The sequence below is a fragment of the Nerophis lumbriciformis genome, linkage group LG31, assembly GCF_033978685.3.
Source record: "Nerophis lumbriciformis linkage group LG31, RoL_Nlum_v2.1, whole genome shotgun sequence".
Classification (NCBI taxonomy): Eukaryota; Metazoa; Chordata; class Actinopteri; order Syngnathiformes; family Syngnathidae; genus Nerophis; species Nerophis lumbriciformis.
This window is the reverse complement of record NC_084578.2, coordinates 4,869,137-4,882,500: the sequence shown is the minus strand read 5'-3', so window position 1 is coordinate 4,882,500 and position 13,364 is coordinate 4,869,137. Positions and strand designations below refer to the sequence as shown.

The window sequence follows — 13,364 nt, the reverse complement described above, 5'->3', positions numbered from 1 at the left end:
ATATATATATATATATATATAAAACGAGGACTCATATTTTTGTACTTGTTTTTGCTCAACTTTAATCCCGAGTGAACTAGCAAACAGCCATCCATTTATTACTGCTTGTCCCTTGTCATTTTTTATTTGACCACTTTTAATATCTATCTATCTATCTATCCATCTATCTATCTATCTATCTATCTATCTATCTATATATATATATATATATATATATATATATATATATATATACATATACTGTTTTTGGCTCAATTTCAGTCCCAAATAAAACTAGCAAATATGTATTTTTTTATTACTTTTTATTTTAACACTTTTAATGGCCATTTAATTGAAAAAAATAAATACAAATAAATAAATAAATAAATAAATAAAACGAGGATTCAAATTTTTTCAACTTGTTTTTGCTCAAATTCAGTCTTGCATAAAACTAGCAAACGTGTCAATTTTGTAAATTTTTTTTTTTTTATCTTAACACTTTAAAAGCCCATTTGATCTTTTTCCTCACATTTTTAAAAACGTACATAAAATAAGAATTTTTCAAAATAAAAAAAACTTGGATCAAATTGGCATTTAGTCAGTTTTTAGGCAAGGGTTGGAATAATTATTTTTATGCACATTTTCTAAAAAATAAAAAAATAAAATAATTAGAGAAAATGGGCCCCCCAAAGTGTTAAGATCATTTAAAAACATGATATATTTTCTAGTTTTATTCGGGACTGAAGTTGAGCAAAAAAAGTAGAAAAAAAACATGAATCCTTATTTTTGGATTTTATATCTTTTTATTCATAAAAAAAGATGCATGTTTAATAATTAGATCACTCATCTTATGTATATTCAGGCTTGGACTTGAACATTTACTGTATGGATGATAAGTTGATAACTGCTTTTATGCACAATATTTCTAAAATAAAAACATAACATAATTAGATCAAATGGTTATTCAAAGTGTTAAAATACATTAAAAACATGACATATTTGATCGATTTATTTAGAACTGAAGTTGCGTAAAAAAAAGAAGAACAAATTTGAATCCTCATTTTATATATATATATATATATATATATATATATATATATATATATATATATATATATATATATATATATATTATATACTGTATATATAACAACTGATGTTATCGTTATTATCCTTTGAGGGGTTAAATAAATACAAATGATGGGAAAATGAAGACAGATAACATTCAAGAGGAGAATTTTAATGTGAACAATGTGGACAAAATACCAACACAAATATACAAGCTTCAGAAAATGTCAGCTCATTTTAAAGCACATATAAAAAAAATAATACAATTTTTAAGGGTTGACAGCACAGAAAGGACCAGTTTCTATTTCCTGATTAATGTTGCCATCTAGTGGTTTATACGACATATTGCTGGTGTAAATCCTGGTTGTTAGAATTATGATTTTAGTGTATTTTCATGCAGTGCTCATAGACGTCGTCTGTACGTCTGTAGCCAGTCTTAGACCTATTTAGTCTGTAGCCAGTCTTAGACATAGTTATTAACTCTGTAGCCAGTCTTAGACATAGTTATTAAGTCTGTAGCCAGTCTTAGACATAGTTATTAAGTCTGTAGCCAGTCTTAGACATAGTTATTAAGTCTGTAGCCAGTCTTAGACATAGTAATTAAGTCTGTAGCCAGTCTTAGACATAGTTATTAAGTATGTAGCCAGTCTTAGACATAGTAATTAAGTCTGTAGCCAGTCTTAGACATAGTTATTAAGTATGTAGCCAGTCTTAGACATAGTTATTAAGTCTGTAGCCAGTCTTAGACATAGTTATTAAGTATGTAGCCAGTCTTAGACATAGTAATTAAGTCTGTAGCCAGTCTTAGACATAGTTATTAAGTATGTAGCCAGTCTTAGACATAGTTATTAAGTCTGTAGCCAGTCTTAGACATAGTTATTAACTCTGTAGCCAGTCTTAGACATAGTTATTAAGTCTGTAGCAAGTCTTATACGTAGTTATTAAGTCTGTAGCTAGTCTTAGACCTAGTTATTAAGTATGTAGCCAGTCTTAGACATAGTTATTAAGTCTGTAGCCAGTCTTAGACATAGTTAATAAGTATGTAGCCAGTCTTAGACGTAGTTATTAACTCTGTAGCCAGTTTTAGACCTAGTTATTAAGTCTATAGCCAGACTTAGACATAGTTATTAAGTATGTAGCCAGTCTTAGACATAGTTATTAAGTCTGTAGCCAGTCTTAGACATAGTTATTAAGTCTGTAGCCAGTCTTAGACATTGTTATTAACTCTGTAGCCAGTCTTAGACATAGTTATTAAATCTGTAGCCACTCTTAGACATAGTTATTAAGTCTGTAGCAAGTCTTATACGTAGTTATTAAGTCTGTAGCTAGTCTTAGACCTAGTTATTAAGTATGTAGCCAGTCTTAGACATAGTTATTAAGTCTGTAGCAAGTCTTATACATAGTTATTAAGTCTGTAGCTAGTCTTAGACGTAGTTATTAACTCTGTAGCCAGTCTTAGACATAGTTATTAAGTATGTAGCCAGTCTTAGACATAGTTATTAAGTCTGTAGCCAGTCTTAGACATAGTTATTAAGTCTGTAGCAAGTCTTATACGTAGTTATTAAGTCTGTAGCTAGTCTTAGACCTAGTTATTAAGTATGTAGCCAGTCTTAGACATAGTTATTAAGTCTGTAGCAAGTCTTATACGTAGTTATTAAGTCTGTAGCTAGTCTTAGACCTAGTTATTAAGTATGTAGCCAGTCTTAGACATAGTTATTAAGTCTGTAGCCAGTCTTAGACATAGTTATTAAGTCTGTAGCAAGTCTTATACATAGTTATTAAGTCTGTAGCTAGTCTTAGACATAGTTATTAAGTCTGTAGCTAGTCTTAGACATAGTTATTAAGTATGTAGCCAGTCTTAGACATAGTTATTAAGTCTGTAGCAAGTCTTATACATAGTTATTAAGTCTGTAGCAAGTCTTATACATAGTTATTAAGTCTGTAGCTAGTCTTAGACATAGTTATTAAGTCTGTAGCTAGTCTTAGACATAGTTATTAAGTCTGTAGCCAGTCTTAGACATAGTTATTAAGTCTGTAGCAAGTCTTATACATAGTTATTAAGTCTGTAGCAAGTCTTATACATAGTTATTAAGTCTGTAGCTAGTCTTAGACGTAGTTATTAACTCTGTAGCCAGTCTTAGACATAGTTATTAAGTATGTAGCCAGTCTTAGACATAGTTATTAAGTATGTAGCCAGTCTTAGACATAGTTATTAAGTCTGTAGCCAGTCTTAGACATAGTTATTAAGTCTGTAGCAAGTCTTATACATAGTTATTAAGTCTGTAGCTAGTCTTAGACATAGTTATTAAGTCTGTAGCCAGTCTTAGACAAAGTTATTAAGAGTGTAGCCAGTCTTAGACATAGTTATTAAGAGTGTAGTCACTCTTAGACATAGTTATTAAGTCTGTAGCCAGTCTTACACATTGTTATTAAGTTTGTAGCCAGTCTTAGACATAGTTATTAAGTCTGTAGCAAGTCTTATACGTAGTTATTAAGTCTGTAGCTAGTCTTAGACCTAGTTATTAAGTATGTAGCCAGTCTTCTACGTAGTTATTAAGTACGCAACCAGTCTTAGACATACTTATTAAGTCTGTAGCCAGTCTTAGACATAGTTATTAAGTCTGTAGCCAGTCTTAGACATAGTTATTAAGTCTGTAGCCAGTCTTAGACATAGTTATTAAGTATGTAGCCAGTCTTAGACATAGTTATTAAGTATGTAGCCAGTCTTAGACATAGTTATTAAGTACGCAGCCAATCTTAGACATAGTTATTAAGTCGGTAGCCACTGCTGGAGACGGAGCAAAGCGAGGGGGCTCGGTTGCCCTTGAGAGCCTCTGGAGGTATGTATGGAGGCGCTGGGGGATAGATGTTGTTGAAGGGTGGGGGCGGCGATGAAGGCTGACTCCTTTGTATTTGGGGTCGCCTCGGTGGGCGCTCGCCACCGCTGCTCAAACACAGCACGAGTCCCCCACTCAGACTGAGAGAGGCCGAGGCGAAACCAATATACACCGCCTGGCCGATCTCGTACTTCATGCCATCCGGAAGGAAGGGGTCATAGAAATCCACGATGACGTCATTGGTGGTCCAGGAAACGGTGGTCAAACAGAGCACACCGGCACAGAGAAAACAAATCCCTCCGCTCAGCACCAGGGGGGACTTGATTAGCGAGCCTCGGGCAAAGTAGGTGCACTTCATACCCATCACAGAAACCACCATCCCAAGGACGGAGGTGACACAGGAGAGCACCATGAGGGCCCGGGCAGCCTAGAATGCAAGAGAAGGCGTCTTGATGACACCATTGTAACTATTGTCCGGAACAGAAAGGTGTGTCATACCTGCATGTCCTGTGGCAGTGCCAGCAGAGACCTGTACACCTCACACTGGTAAATGCCAGTGCTGTGCCACACGCACGCCATCCAGAGGCCTCGCATGGTGGCCGAGGCCGTGATGATGTTGGAGCCGATGTAGGCCGAGCTACGCCAGTTCGGGAGCACGGTGGCGACTACGGTTCCCGCCAAGCCCAGCAGACAAAGGAGGAAGCCAAGGAGCTGAAGCGTGGTGCTGGCCATGTTCGGCTCACTCGGGAAGACCACGGCGCTGCAGCACAAAGGGCAGTTCATGAGCATTTGTTGTCCTAAAAGTGTCCACTTAGCAGCCACAACACAAAGACAGACTACCAGGAGCAGGCAGATACACAACAGCTAAGCTAGACGCACTAATAAGTGTCCTGAATTGAACATCAGTCTAAAATACAACATATAAACAAGTATCAAATAATTATAGTTGCATATATTTTACACATACAAAGTCTCAAAAGCAGGCGTACACATAGTTAATAAGTATGTAGCCAGTCTTAGACATAGTTATTACGTCCATAGCCAGTCTTAGACATAGTTATTTAGTCCATAGCCAGTCTTAGACATAGTTATTAAGTCTGTAGCCAGTCTTAGACATAGTTATTAAGTCTGTAGCCAGTCTTAGACATAGTTATTAAGTCTGTAGCCAGTCTTAGACATAGTTATTAAATCTGTAGCCAATCTTAGACATAGTTGTTAAGTCTGTAGTAAGTCTTACACGTATAATTATTAAGTCTGTAGCCAGTCTTAGACATAGTTATTAACTCTGTAGCTAGTCTTAGACATAGTTATTAAGTCTGTAGCTAGTCTTAGACATAGTTATTAAGTCTGTAGCCAATCTTAGACATAGTTATTAAATATGTAGCAGCCAGTTTGAGACATAGTTGTTAAGTCTGTAGTCAGTCGTACACGTATAGTTATTAAGTCTGTAGCCAGTCTTAGACATAGTTATTAAGTCTGTAGCCAGTCTTAGACATAGTTATTAAGTCTGTAGCCAGTCTTAGACATAGTTATTAAGTCTGTAGCCAGTCTTAGACATAGTTATTAAGTCTGTAGCAGCCAGTTTGAGACATAGTTGTTAAGTCTGTAGTCAGTCGTACACGTATAGTTATTAAGTCTGTAGCCAGTCTTAGACATAGTTATTAAGTCTGTAGCCAGTCTTAGACATAGTTATTAAGTCTGTAGCCAGTCTTAGACATAGTTATTAAGTCTGTAGCCAGTCTTGGACATAGTTATTAAGTCTGTAGCCAATCTTAGACATCGTTATTAAGTCTGTAGCCAGTCTTAGACATAGTTATTAAGTCTGTAGCAGCCAGTTTGAGACATAGTTGTTAAGTCTGTAGCCAATCTTAGACATAGTTATTAAGTCTGTAGCCAGTCTTAGATATAGTTATTAGGTCTGTAGTCAGCCTTACACATAGTTATTAAGTCTGTAGCTAGTCTTAGACATAGTTATTAAGTATTTAGCCAGTCTTAGACATAGTTATTAAGTCTGTAGCTATTCTTAGACAAAGTTATTAAGTCTGTATTTAGTCTTAGACATAGTTACTAAGTCTATAGCCAGTCTTTAACATAGTTATTAAGTCCATAGGCAGTCTTGGACATAGTTATTAAGTCCATAGCCAGTCTTAGACATAGTTACTATGTAGCCAGTCTTAGACATAGTTATTAAGTCTGTAGCCAGTCTTAGACATAGTTATTAAGTCTGTAGCCAGTCTTAGACATAGTTGTTACGTCCATAGCCAGTCTAAGACATAGTTATTAAGTCCATAGCCAGTCTTGAACATAGTTATTAAGTCCATAGCCAGTCTTAGACATAGTTATTATGTAGCCAGTCTTAGACATAGTTATTAAGTCTGTAGCCAGTCTTAGACAGTTATTAAGTCTGTAGCCAGTCTTAGACATAGTTATTACGTCCATAGCCAGTCTAAGACATAGTTATTAAGTCTATAGCCAGTCTTAAACATAGTTATTAAGTCCATAGCCAGTCTTAGACATAGTTACTATGTAGCCAGTCTTAGACATAGTTATTAAGTCTGTAGCCAGTCTTAGACATAGTTATTAAGTCTGTAGCCAGTCTTAGACATAGTTGTTACGTCCATAGCCAGTCTAAGACATAGTTATTAAGTCCATAGCCAGTCTTGAACATAGTTATTAAGTCCATAGCCAGTCTTAGACATAGTTATTATGTAGCCAGTCTTAGACATAGTTATTAAGTCTGTAGCCAGTCTTAGACAGTTATTAAGTCTGTAGCCAGTCTTAGACATAGTTATTAAGTCTATAGCCAGTCTTAAACATAGTTATTAAGTCCACAGCCAGTCTTAGACATAGTTATTAAGTCCATAGCCAGTCTTAGACATAGTTACTATGTAGCCAGTCTTAGACATAGTTATTAAGTCCATAGCCAGTCTTAGACATAGTTATTAAGTCTGTAGCCAGTTTTAGACATAGTTACTATGTAGCCAGTCTTAGACATAGTTATTTAGTCTGTAGCCAGTCTTAGACATAGTTAACTTATTAAGTATGTAGCCAGTCTTAGACATAGTTATTACGTCCATAGCAAGTCTTAGACATAGTTATTAAGTCTATAGCCAGTCTTAAACATAGTTATTAAGTCCATAGCCAGTCTTAGACATAGTCATTAAGTCCATAGCCAGTCTTAGACATAGTTATTAAGTCCATAGCCAGTCTTAGACATAGTTATTAAGTCTGTAGCCAGTTTTAGACATAGTTACTATGTAGCCAGTCTTAGACATAGTTATTTAGTATGTAGCCAGTCTTAGACATAGTTATTACGTCCATAGCAAGTCTTAGACATAGTTATTAAGTCTATAGCCAGTCTTAAACATAGTTATTAAGTCCATAGCCAGTCTTAGACATAGTTACTATGTAGCCAGTCTTACACATAGTTATTAAGTCCATAGCCAGTCTTAGACATAGTTATTAAGTCTGTAGCCAGTCTTAGACATAGTTATTAAGTCTGTAGCCAGTCTTAGACATAGTTATTAAGTCTGTAGCCAGTCTTAGACATAGTTATTAAGTCCATAGCCAGTCTTAGACATAGTTATTAAGTCTGTAGCCAGTCTTAGACATAGTTATTAAGTCCATAGCCAGTCTTAGACATAGTTATTAAATATGTAGCCAGTCTTAAACATAGTTATTAAGTATGTAGCCAGTCTAAAACAAAGTAATTAATTATGTATCCAGTCTTAGACATAGTTATTAAGTATGTATCCAGTCTTAGACATAGTTATTAATTATGTAGCTAGTCTTAGACCAAATAAAAAAATTCCCGCTGAAATGGTATGGGATTAATATCGGTATCGTATCAGATGTGAAAAAGCTGTATGGAGACAGCCCATATAAATAGTTAAGTAAATATGCCACAACAAAGTATTTGTAAAAGAAGTGTTGAATTAGTATGTTTATCACCCAGCAGGTGTAACTAACACAAAACACATTAAAAAGCTACCTTTAAAAAGTGATGCATATTGAAGTCCCTCATGGCGCCCTCTTCTTTTCAAGCGCACACTTCCCAGCAGGGGAGCCAATTCAACTTTGTCACGGACTCCGAGCCAAGTGCGTCCAGAGTGATGGAGTGGAAACTATTCCCACACCTGAGTGGCAGGTGTCTGTAACTAATGAGAGCGCCGTTCACCTTTTAAAGCGTCTCCCTGGGGGGTCCACACCGCAGCAGCCTATTGGCTGACATCCCCACCGCCTCTCTGGGGAGGACAGATCAAACATTGACAGAAATCACCCGAGCTGAGAGGGAATCACTAACTTTGGAAACACTTCCACGACAGAGAATGCTTGAGGACAATAGGATCATTATGACCTCCGCCATTTTCAGTATCTGTGACCCGGCTTCCACGGTTAAGTTAGGCATTGACTCACGTCTTCTTCCCGCTCCATGTTTTCAACAATAGCTGAAAAAGTCTTGAGAAATGACTCGAGTGAAATAATGAAAGGCACTTTGTTTGCTCTTTGCTAACACACTTTTTTTTGTCCCCACAATCCTTATGTGAGATAAGAATAAACATGTTTTTTTTTTTTGGGTTTTTTATGCATTCTAAATCGTAAAATATGGCAAGTAAGAGGTGGCTAACAATGCAGATAGTGGGAGTACTCTCTACCCATACTTGCCAACCTTGAGACCTCCAATTTCGGGAGGTGGGGTGGGGGGTGGGGGGGCGTGGTCGGGGGTGGGGCGGGGCGTGGTTAAGAGGGGAGGAGTATATTGACAGCTAGAATTCACCATTCTACATCCTGAAAATATGCAAACAAAAATGTGTTTATATAATTGATACTTCAAACTTGCATAAATAAATCTTAAGGAATATAACATAACTTGGCTTCTGAGAGCTAAAATTAATTATTTCAAATATGTTTATTTTAATGTATAATTCTATGGCTGGAGTCAGAAAAAATACAAATAAAAATACGATTAATTTTGATGTTTTTAGCAAAATATAGTAAAAAGGTATTTAGTTTTTTTTTTTTTTTTAATTAATAGATATATTTATTTTTAGGTAAGATAAACATAATAATACAATTTATCTCTAGTCTGGATGATTTAGTTGTCCTCCCTTCGTGAAAAAAGGCTGTCCTCACTCAGGTCCGCATGGAGCTGGAGGCCACGCCCCCTCCACCTCCGGCTGAAAATCGGGAGATTTTCGGGAGAATATTTGTCCCGGGAGATTTTCGGGAAAGGCGCTGAATTTCGGGAGTCTCCCGGAAAATTCGGGAGGGTTGGCAAGTATGTCTCTACCGCCCATGAAGCCCTCACAGGCGTGCACACACACACACACACACACAAACACACACACACACACACACACACACACACACACACACACACACACACACACACACACACACACACACACATGAACATTCTTGTATTTGTTACCTTCTTGAGACCTCCGAGTAAGGCCTACTACCTCTTTAGGACCACCCTTTCTAGATATATAAAGAAGTGTATTTACAACATTAATAATATATACAAACTATGTAAATATAAAAAGCTTGTTGTGAAAAATGAATCGGAATTTTACAAGAAAAACTGGCAGCATTATCATAAAAGTCGTCATTTTACTCAACGCAAGTCAAAACTTGACAAGAAAAACTGAACATGTGTGCAATGTTATGATAAAAGTTGGAATTTTACTCAATAACAGTCGCAATTTTACAAGAAAAAGCTTAAAATGTTGGCAATTTTATGAAAAGAGTCGTGATTTTACTCGGCAAAAGTCACAATTTTATAAGAAAACTTGAACATTTTGTCAATATTATAATAATATTCGGAATTTTACTCGTCAAAAATGATGACAAAAGTCATAATTTTACTCAAAAAATTTCACTATTTTACAAGAACAACAGAAAAATGGGCAATATTGTGATACAAGTCGGAATTTTACATGACAAATGTCACCAGTTTGCATTAAAAAGTATTAATTTTACATGAAAAAGTAATAATTTTACGAGAAAATATTGCAATATTACAGAAACAGAAAGAATATGAGAAATTGTTCCCAATTTTATAAGAAAAAAGTCCACACAATGTGAGAAAAAGACTGCGTTTAGTTCCTTTTTGGAATTTTTTGGTTTGTAAATGTTTTTTAATCTTCATTATTTACTTCAAGTTATTACAGTATGTCTCTATATACATATTTATTAATTTAAAAAAAATTAATTTTGGCCAAAGGGGGCGAATTTCAATTTCTTACACACACTTGTTATTTCATATGTTGACCAGAGGTGGGTGCATTTAAATTTTTTACACACACTTGTTATTTCATATGTTGGCCGGAGGGGGAGCACTTTTAAAAGCGACACACAGTCAATTTGAAAAATCCCTCCTTTTTGGGACCACCCTCATTTTAATAGATGTCACCAGCAGGGGTGCTAATGAGACATTCTCTATTAGATGCAATGTTATCGGGACCATGATTTATGTCATCACTTGTTCACACCTCCTCATATGGAAGATACTTTTCCTTCTTCATGTCTCAAGAAGGGTAGAAATACAAGAACACACACACACACACACACACACACACACACACACACAATCCGGATGGTTCTTTTCCTCTTTGGTCCGGAGGACACGACGTCCACAGTTTCCAAAAACAATTTTGAAATGTGCACTCGTCAGACCACAGAACACGTTTCCACTTAATAAGCCGGCGGCGTTTCTGGGTGTTGTTGATAAAAGGCTTTGGCTTTGCATAGGAGAGTTTTAACTTGCACTTACAGATGTAGCGACCAACTGTAGTTACTGACAGTGGTTTTCTGAAGTGTTCCTGAGCCCATGTGGTGATATCCTTTACACACAGATATCGCTTTTTGATGCAGTACCGCCTGAGGGATCGAAGGTCACGGGCATTCAATGTTACGTGCATTGATTTTTCCAGATTCTCTGAACCTTTTGATGATATTACAGACCGCAGATGGTGAAATCTCTAAATTCCTTGCAATAGCTGGTTGAGAAATGTTGTTCTTAAACTGTTCAACAATTTGCTCAGGCATTTGCTGACAAAGTGGTGACCCTCGCCCCCGTCCTTGTTTGTGAATGACTGAGCATTTCATGGAATCTACTTTTATACCCAATCATGGCACCCACCTGTTCCCAATTAGCCTGTTCACCTGTGGGATGTTCCAAATAAGTGTTGGATGAGCATTCCTCAACTTTTTCAGTCTTTTTTGCCACTTGTGCCAGCTTTTTTGAAACATGTTGCAGGCATCAAATTCCAAATGAGCTAATATTTGCAAAAAATAACAAAGTTTTCCAGTTCAAACATTAAGTATCTTATCTTTGCAGTCTATTCAATTGAATATTGTCATGTCTGTGTGATCAGGTTTTATTTTTGGACTTTTTGTGCACTTTTGTTTTGTTTTGTCACCATAGTTACCCATTAGTTTCACCTGTCATGTCACGCACCTGTTTTGAGTCACGCACCTGTTGTTAATCATGTCCATAGTATTTAAGTTCATTCATTTTCTGTTGTTCGTCCTGACGACCTCACACCACATTTATGCTCTGTCCATTTTTTCATGTCCATGTTCACGCTGCTCCTTTTTTTGTCCAAGCCAAGTAAGTTTTCTTTATTCAAGCCATAGTTTGCAAGTTTTGTTTAATTGTTTATAGTTTATTCTCCGCCACTGTGCGCGCCTTTTGTTTGATCCTTTTTTTGTATTTATAGTTAATAAATAAATCATGTACCTTAATTCCCGTCTCGCCCGTGCCAACTTTCCGTTGCATCCTGGAAAAGCACACACCCCGGACCCAGTGTTGACAAATATAAGTTGAAAAGGATTTGCAAATCATTGTATTCTCTTTTTATTTACCATTTACACAACGTGACAACTTCACTGGTTTTGGGGTTTTTAGATTAAGTAGAGGGCCATGAAATATGGTCCTACCATACCATACCATACCATACCATATATGTCGTTTTCTTTTCTACCTGGCACATTTTCACAAGACAGCCAAACATTCTCCAATCTTGAGATCACGAAGTAAAAACCAGGCACATACTGTACCTCTGGACCTCCATGAAGACCATCCCCTCTCTGGCCTGCTGGGATCCAGCTGCAACCTGCTGGGTGAAGAAGACTCGGTTCCAGAACCCTGGGCTTTCGGTGCATAGTTCTGGCGACGCCCAATTCCCAAGGGACGATCCTCCATTTAAATGTGGAACGCCTAATAGTCTTAGTTCAGCGGAATAATCCGGTGATTAGCAGCTGAGCGTGGCTGTTGTGCAATGTGCCTGAGGACCACACCATGTGCTTGTGTGTCGTCCGCATGCAAACACAGCTCTTAGGAAGTGGCCTCTGGCATCCAACATGTTCTGAGTCAGACCATCTAGGGCAGGGGTGTCCAAAGTGTGGCCCGGGGGCCATTTGTGGCCTGTAGCTCATTTTTAACGATCATTCTAATGCTAGTATGCAACCTTTTTTAGACATTTTGCAGATTTACGTCGAAAATTACTTAAATAATACCAGTTAGCATTTTTTTTTGTGCTATTTTTGTAGATGTACACCTCTGCCAGGGACTGCTGTCGGTCTTGAACACCAAGATGTAGCCAGTCTTAGTGGTGGTTATTAAGTCTGTAGCCATTCTTAGACATAGTTATTACATCTGTAGCCAGTCTTAGACATAGTTATTAAGTCTGTAGCTATTCTTGGACGTAGGTATTAAGTCCATAGCTAGTCTTAGACATAGTTATTAAGTCTATAGCCAGTCTTAGACATAGTTATTAAGTCTGTAGCAGCCAGTTTGAGACATAGTTGTTAAGTCTGTAGCCAGCCTTAGACATAGTTATTAAGTCTGTAGCCAGCCTTAGACATAGTTATTAAGAATGTAGCCAGTCTTAGACATAGTTATTAAGTTTGTAGCCAGTCTTAGACATAGTTATTAAGTCTGTAGCAGCCAGTTTGAGACATAGTTGTTAAGTCTGTAGCCAGCCTTAGACATAGTTATTAAGTCTGTAGCCAGCCTTAGACATAGTTATTAAGAATGTAGCCAGTCTTAGACATAGTTATTACGTTTGTAGCCAGTCTTAGACATAGTTATTAAGTCTGTAGCAGCCAGTTTGAGACATAGTTGTTAAGTCTGTAGCCAGCCTTAGACATAGTTATTAAGTCTGTAGCCAGTCTTAGACATAGTTGTTAAGTATGTAGCCAGTTTGAGACATAGTTATTAAGTCTGTAGTCAGTCTTAGAGATAGTTATTAAGTCTGCAGCCAGTTTGAGACATAGTTATTAAGTCTGTGGCCAGTCTTAGACATAGTTGTTAAGTATGTAGCCAGTTTGAGACATAGTTATTAAGTCTGTAGCCAGTCTTAGACATAGTTATTAAGTCTGTAGCCAGTTTGAGACATAGTTATTAACTCTGTAGCCAGTCTTAGACATAGTTATTAAGTCTGTAGCCATTGTTAGACATAGTTATTAAGTCTG

The 13,364-nt window shown here is 36.7% G+C and overlaps 1 protein-coding gene across 1 annotated transcript; it reads right to left on the bottom strand.

Moving 5' to 3' along the window:
* Positions 1 to 3,059: 3,059 nt before the first annotated feature.
* LOC133574258 (claudin-14-like) lies at positions 3,060 to 12,072 on the bottom strand. Its single transcript, XM_061926360.1, has 4 exons — positions 11,949 to 12,072; positions 7,876 to 8,128; positions 4,383 to 4,644; positions 3,060 to 4,311 (listed from the first exon to the last, which is right to left on the bottom strand). Exons 3-4 carry the CDS (start codon positions 4,614 to 4,616, stop codon positions 3,805 to 3,807), a joined length of 741 nt encoding a protein of 246 aa, XP_061782344.1. The 5' UTR covers positions 4,617 to 4,644; positions 7,876 to 8,128; positions 11,949 to 12,072; the 3' UTR covers positions 3,060 to 3,804.
* Between the last annotated feature and the right edge of the window lie 1,292 nt (positions 12,073 to 13,364).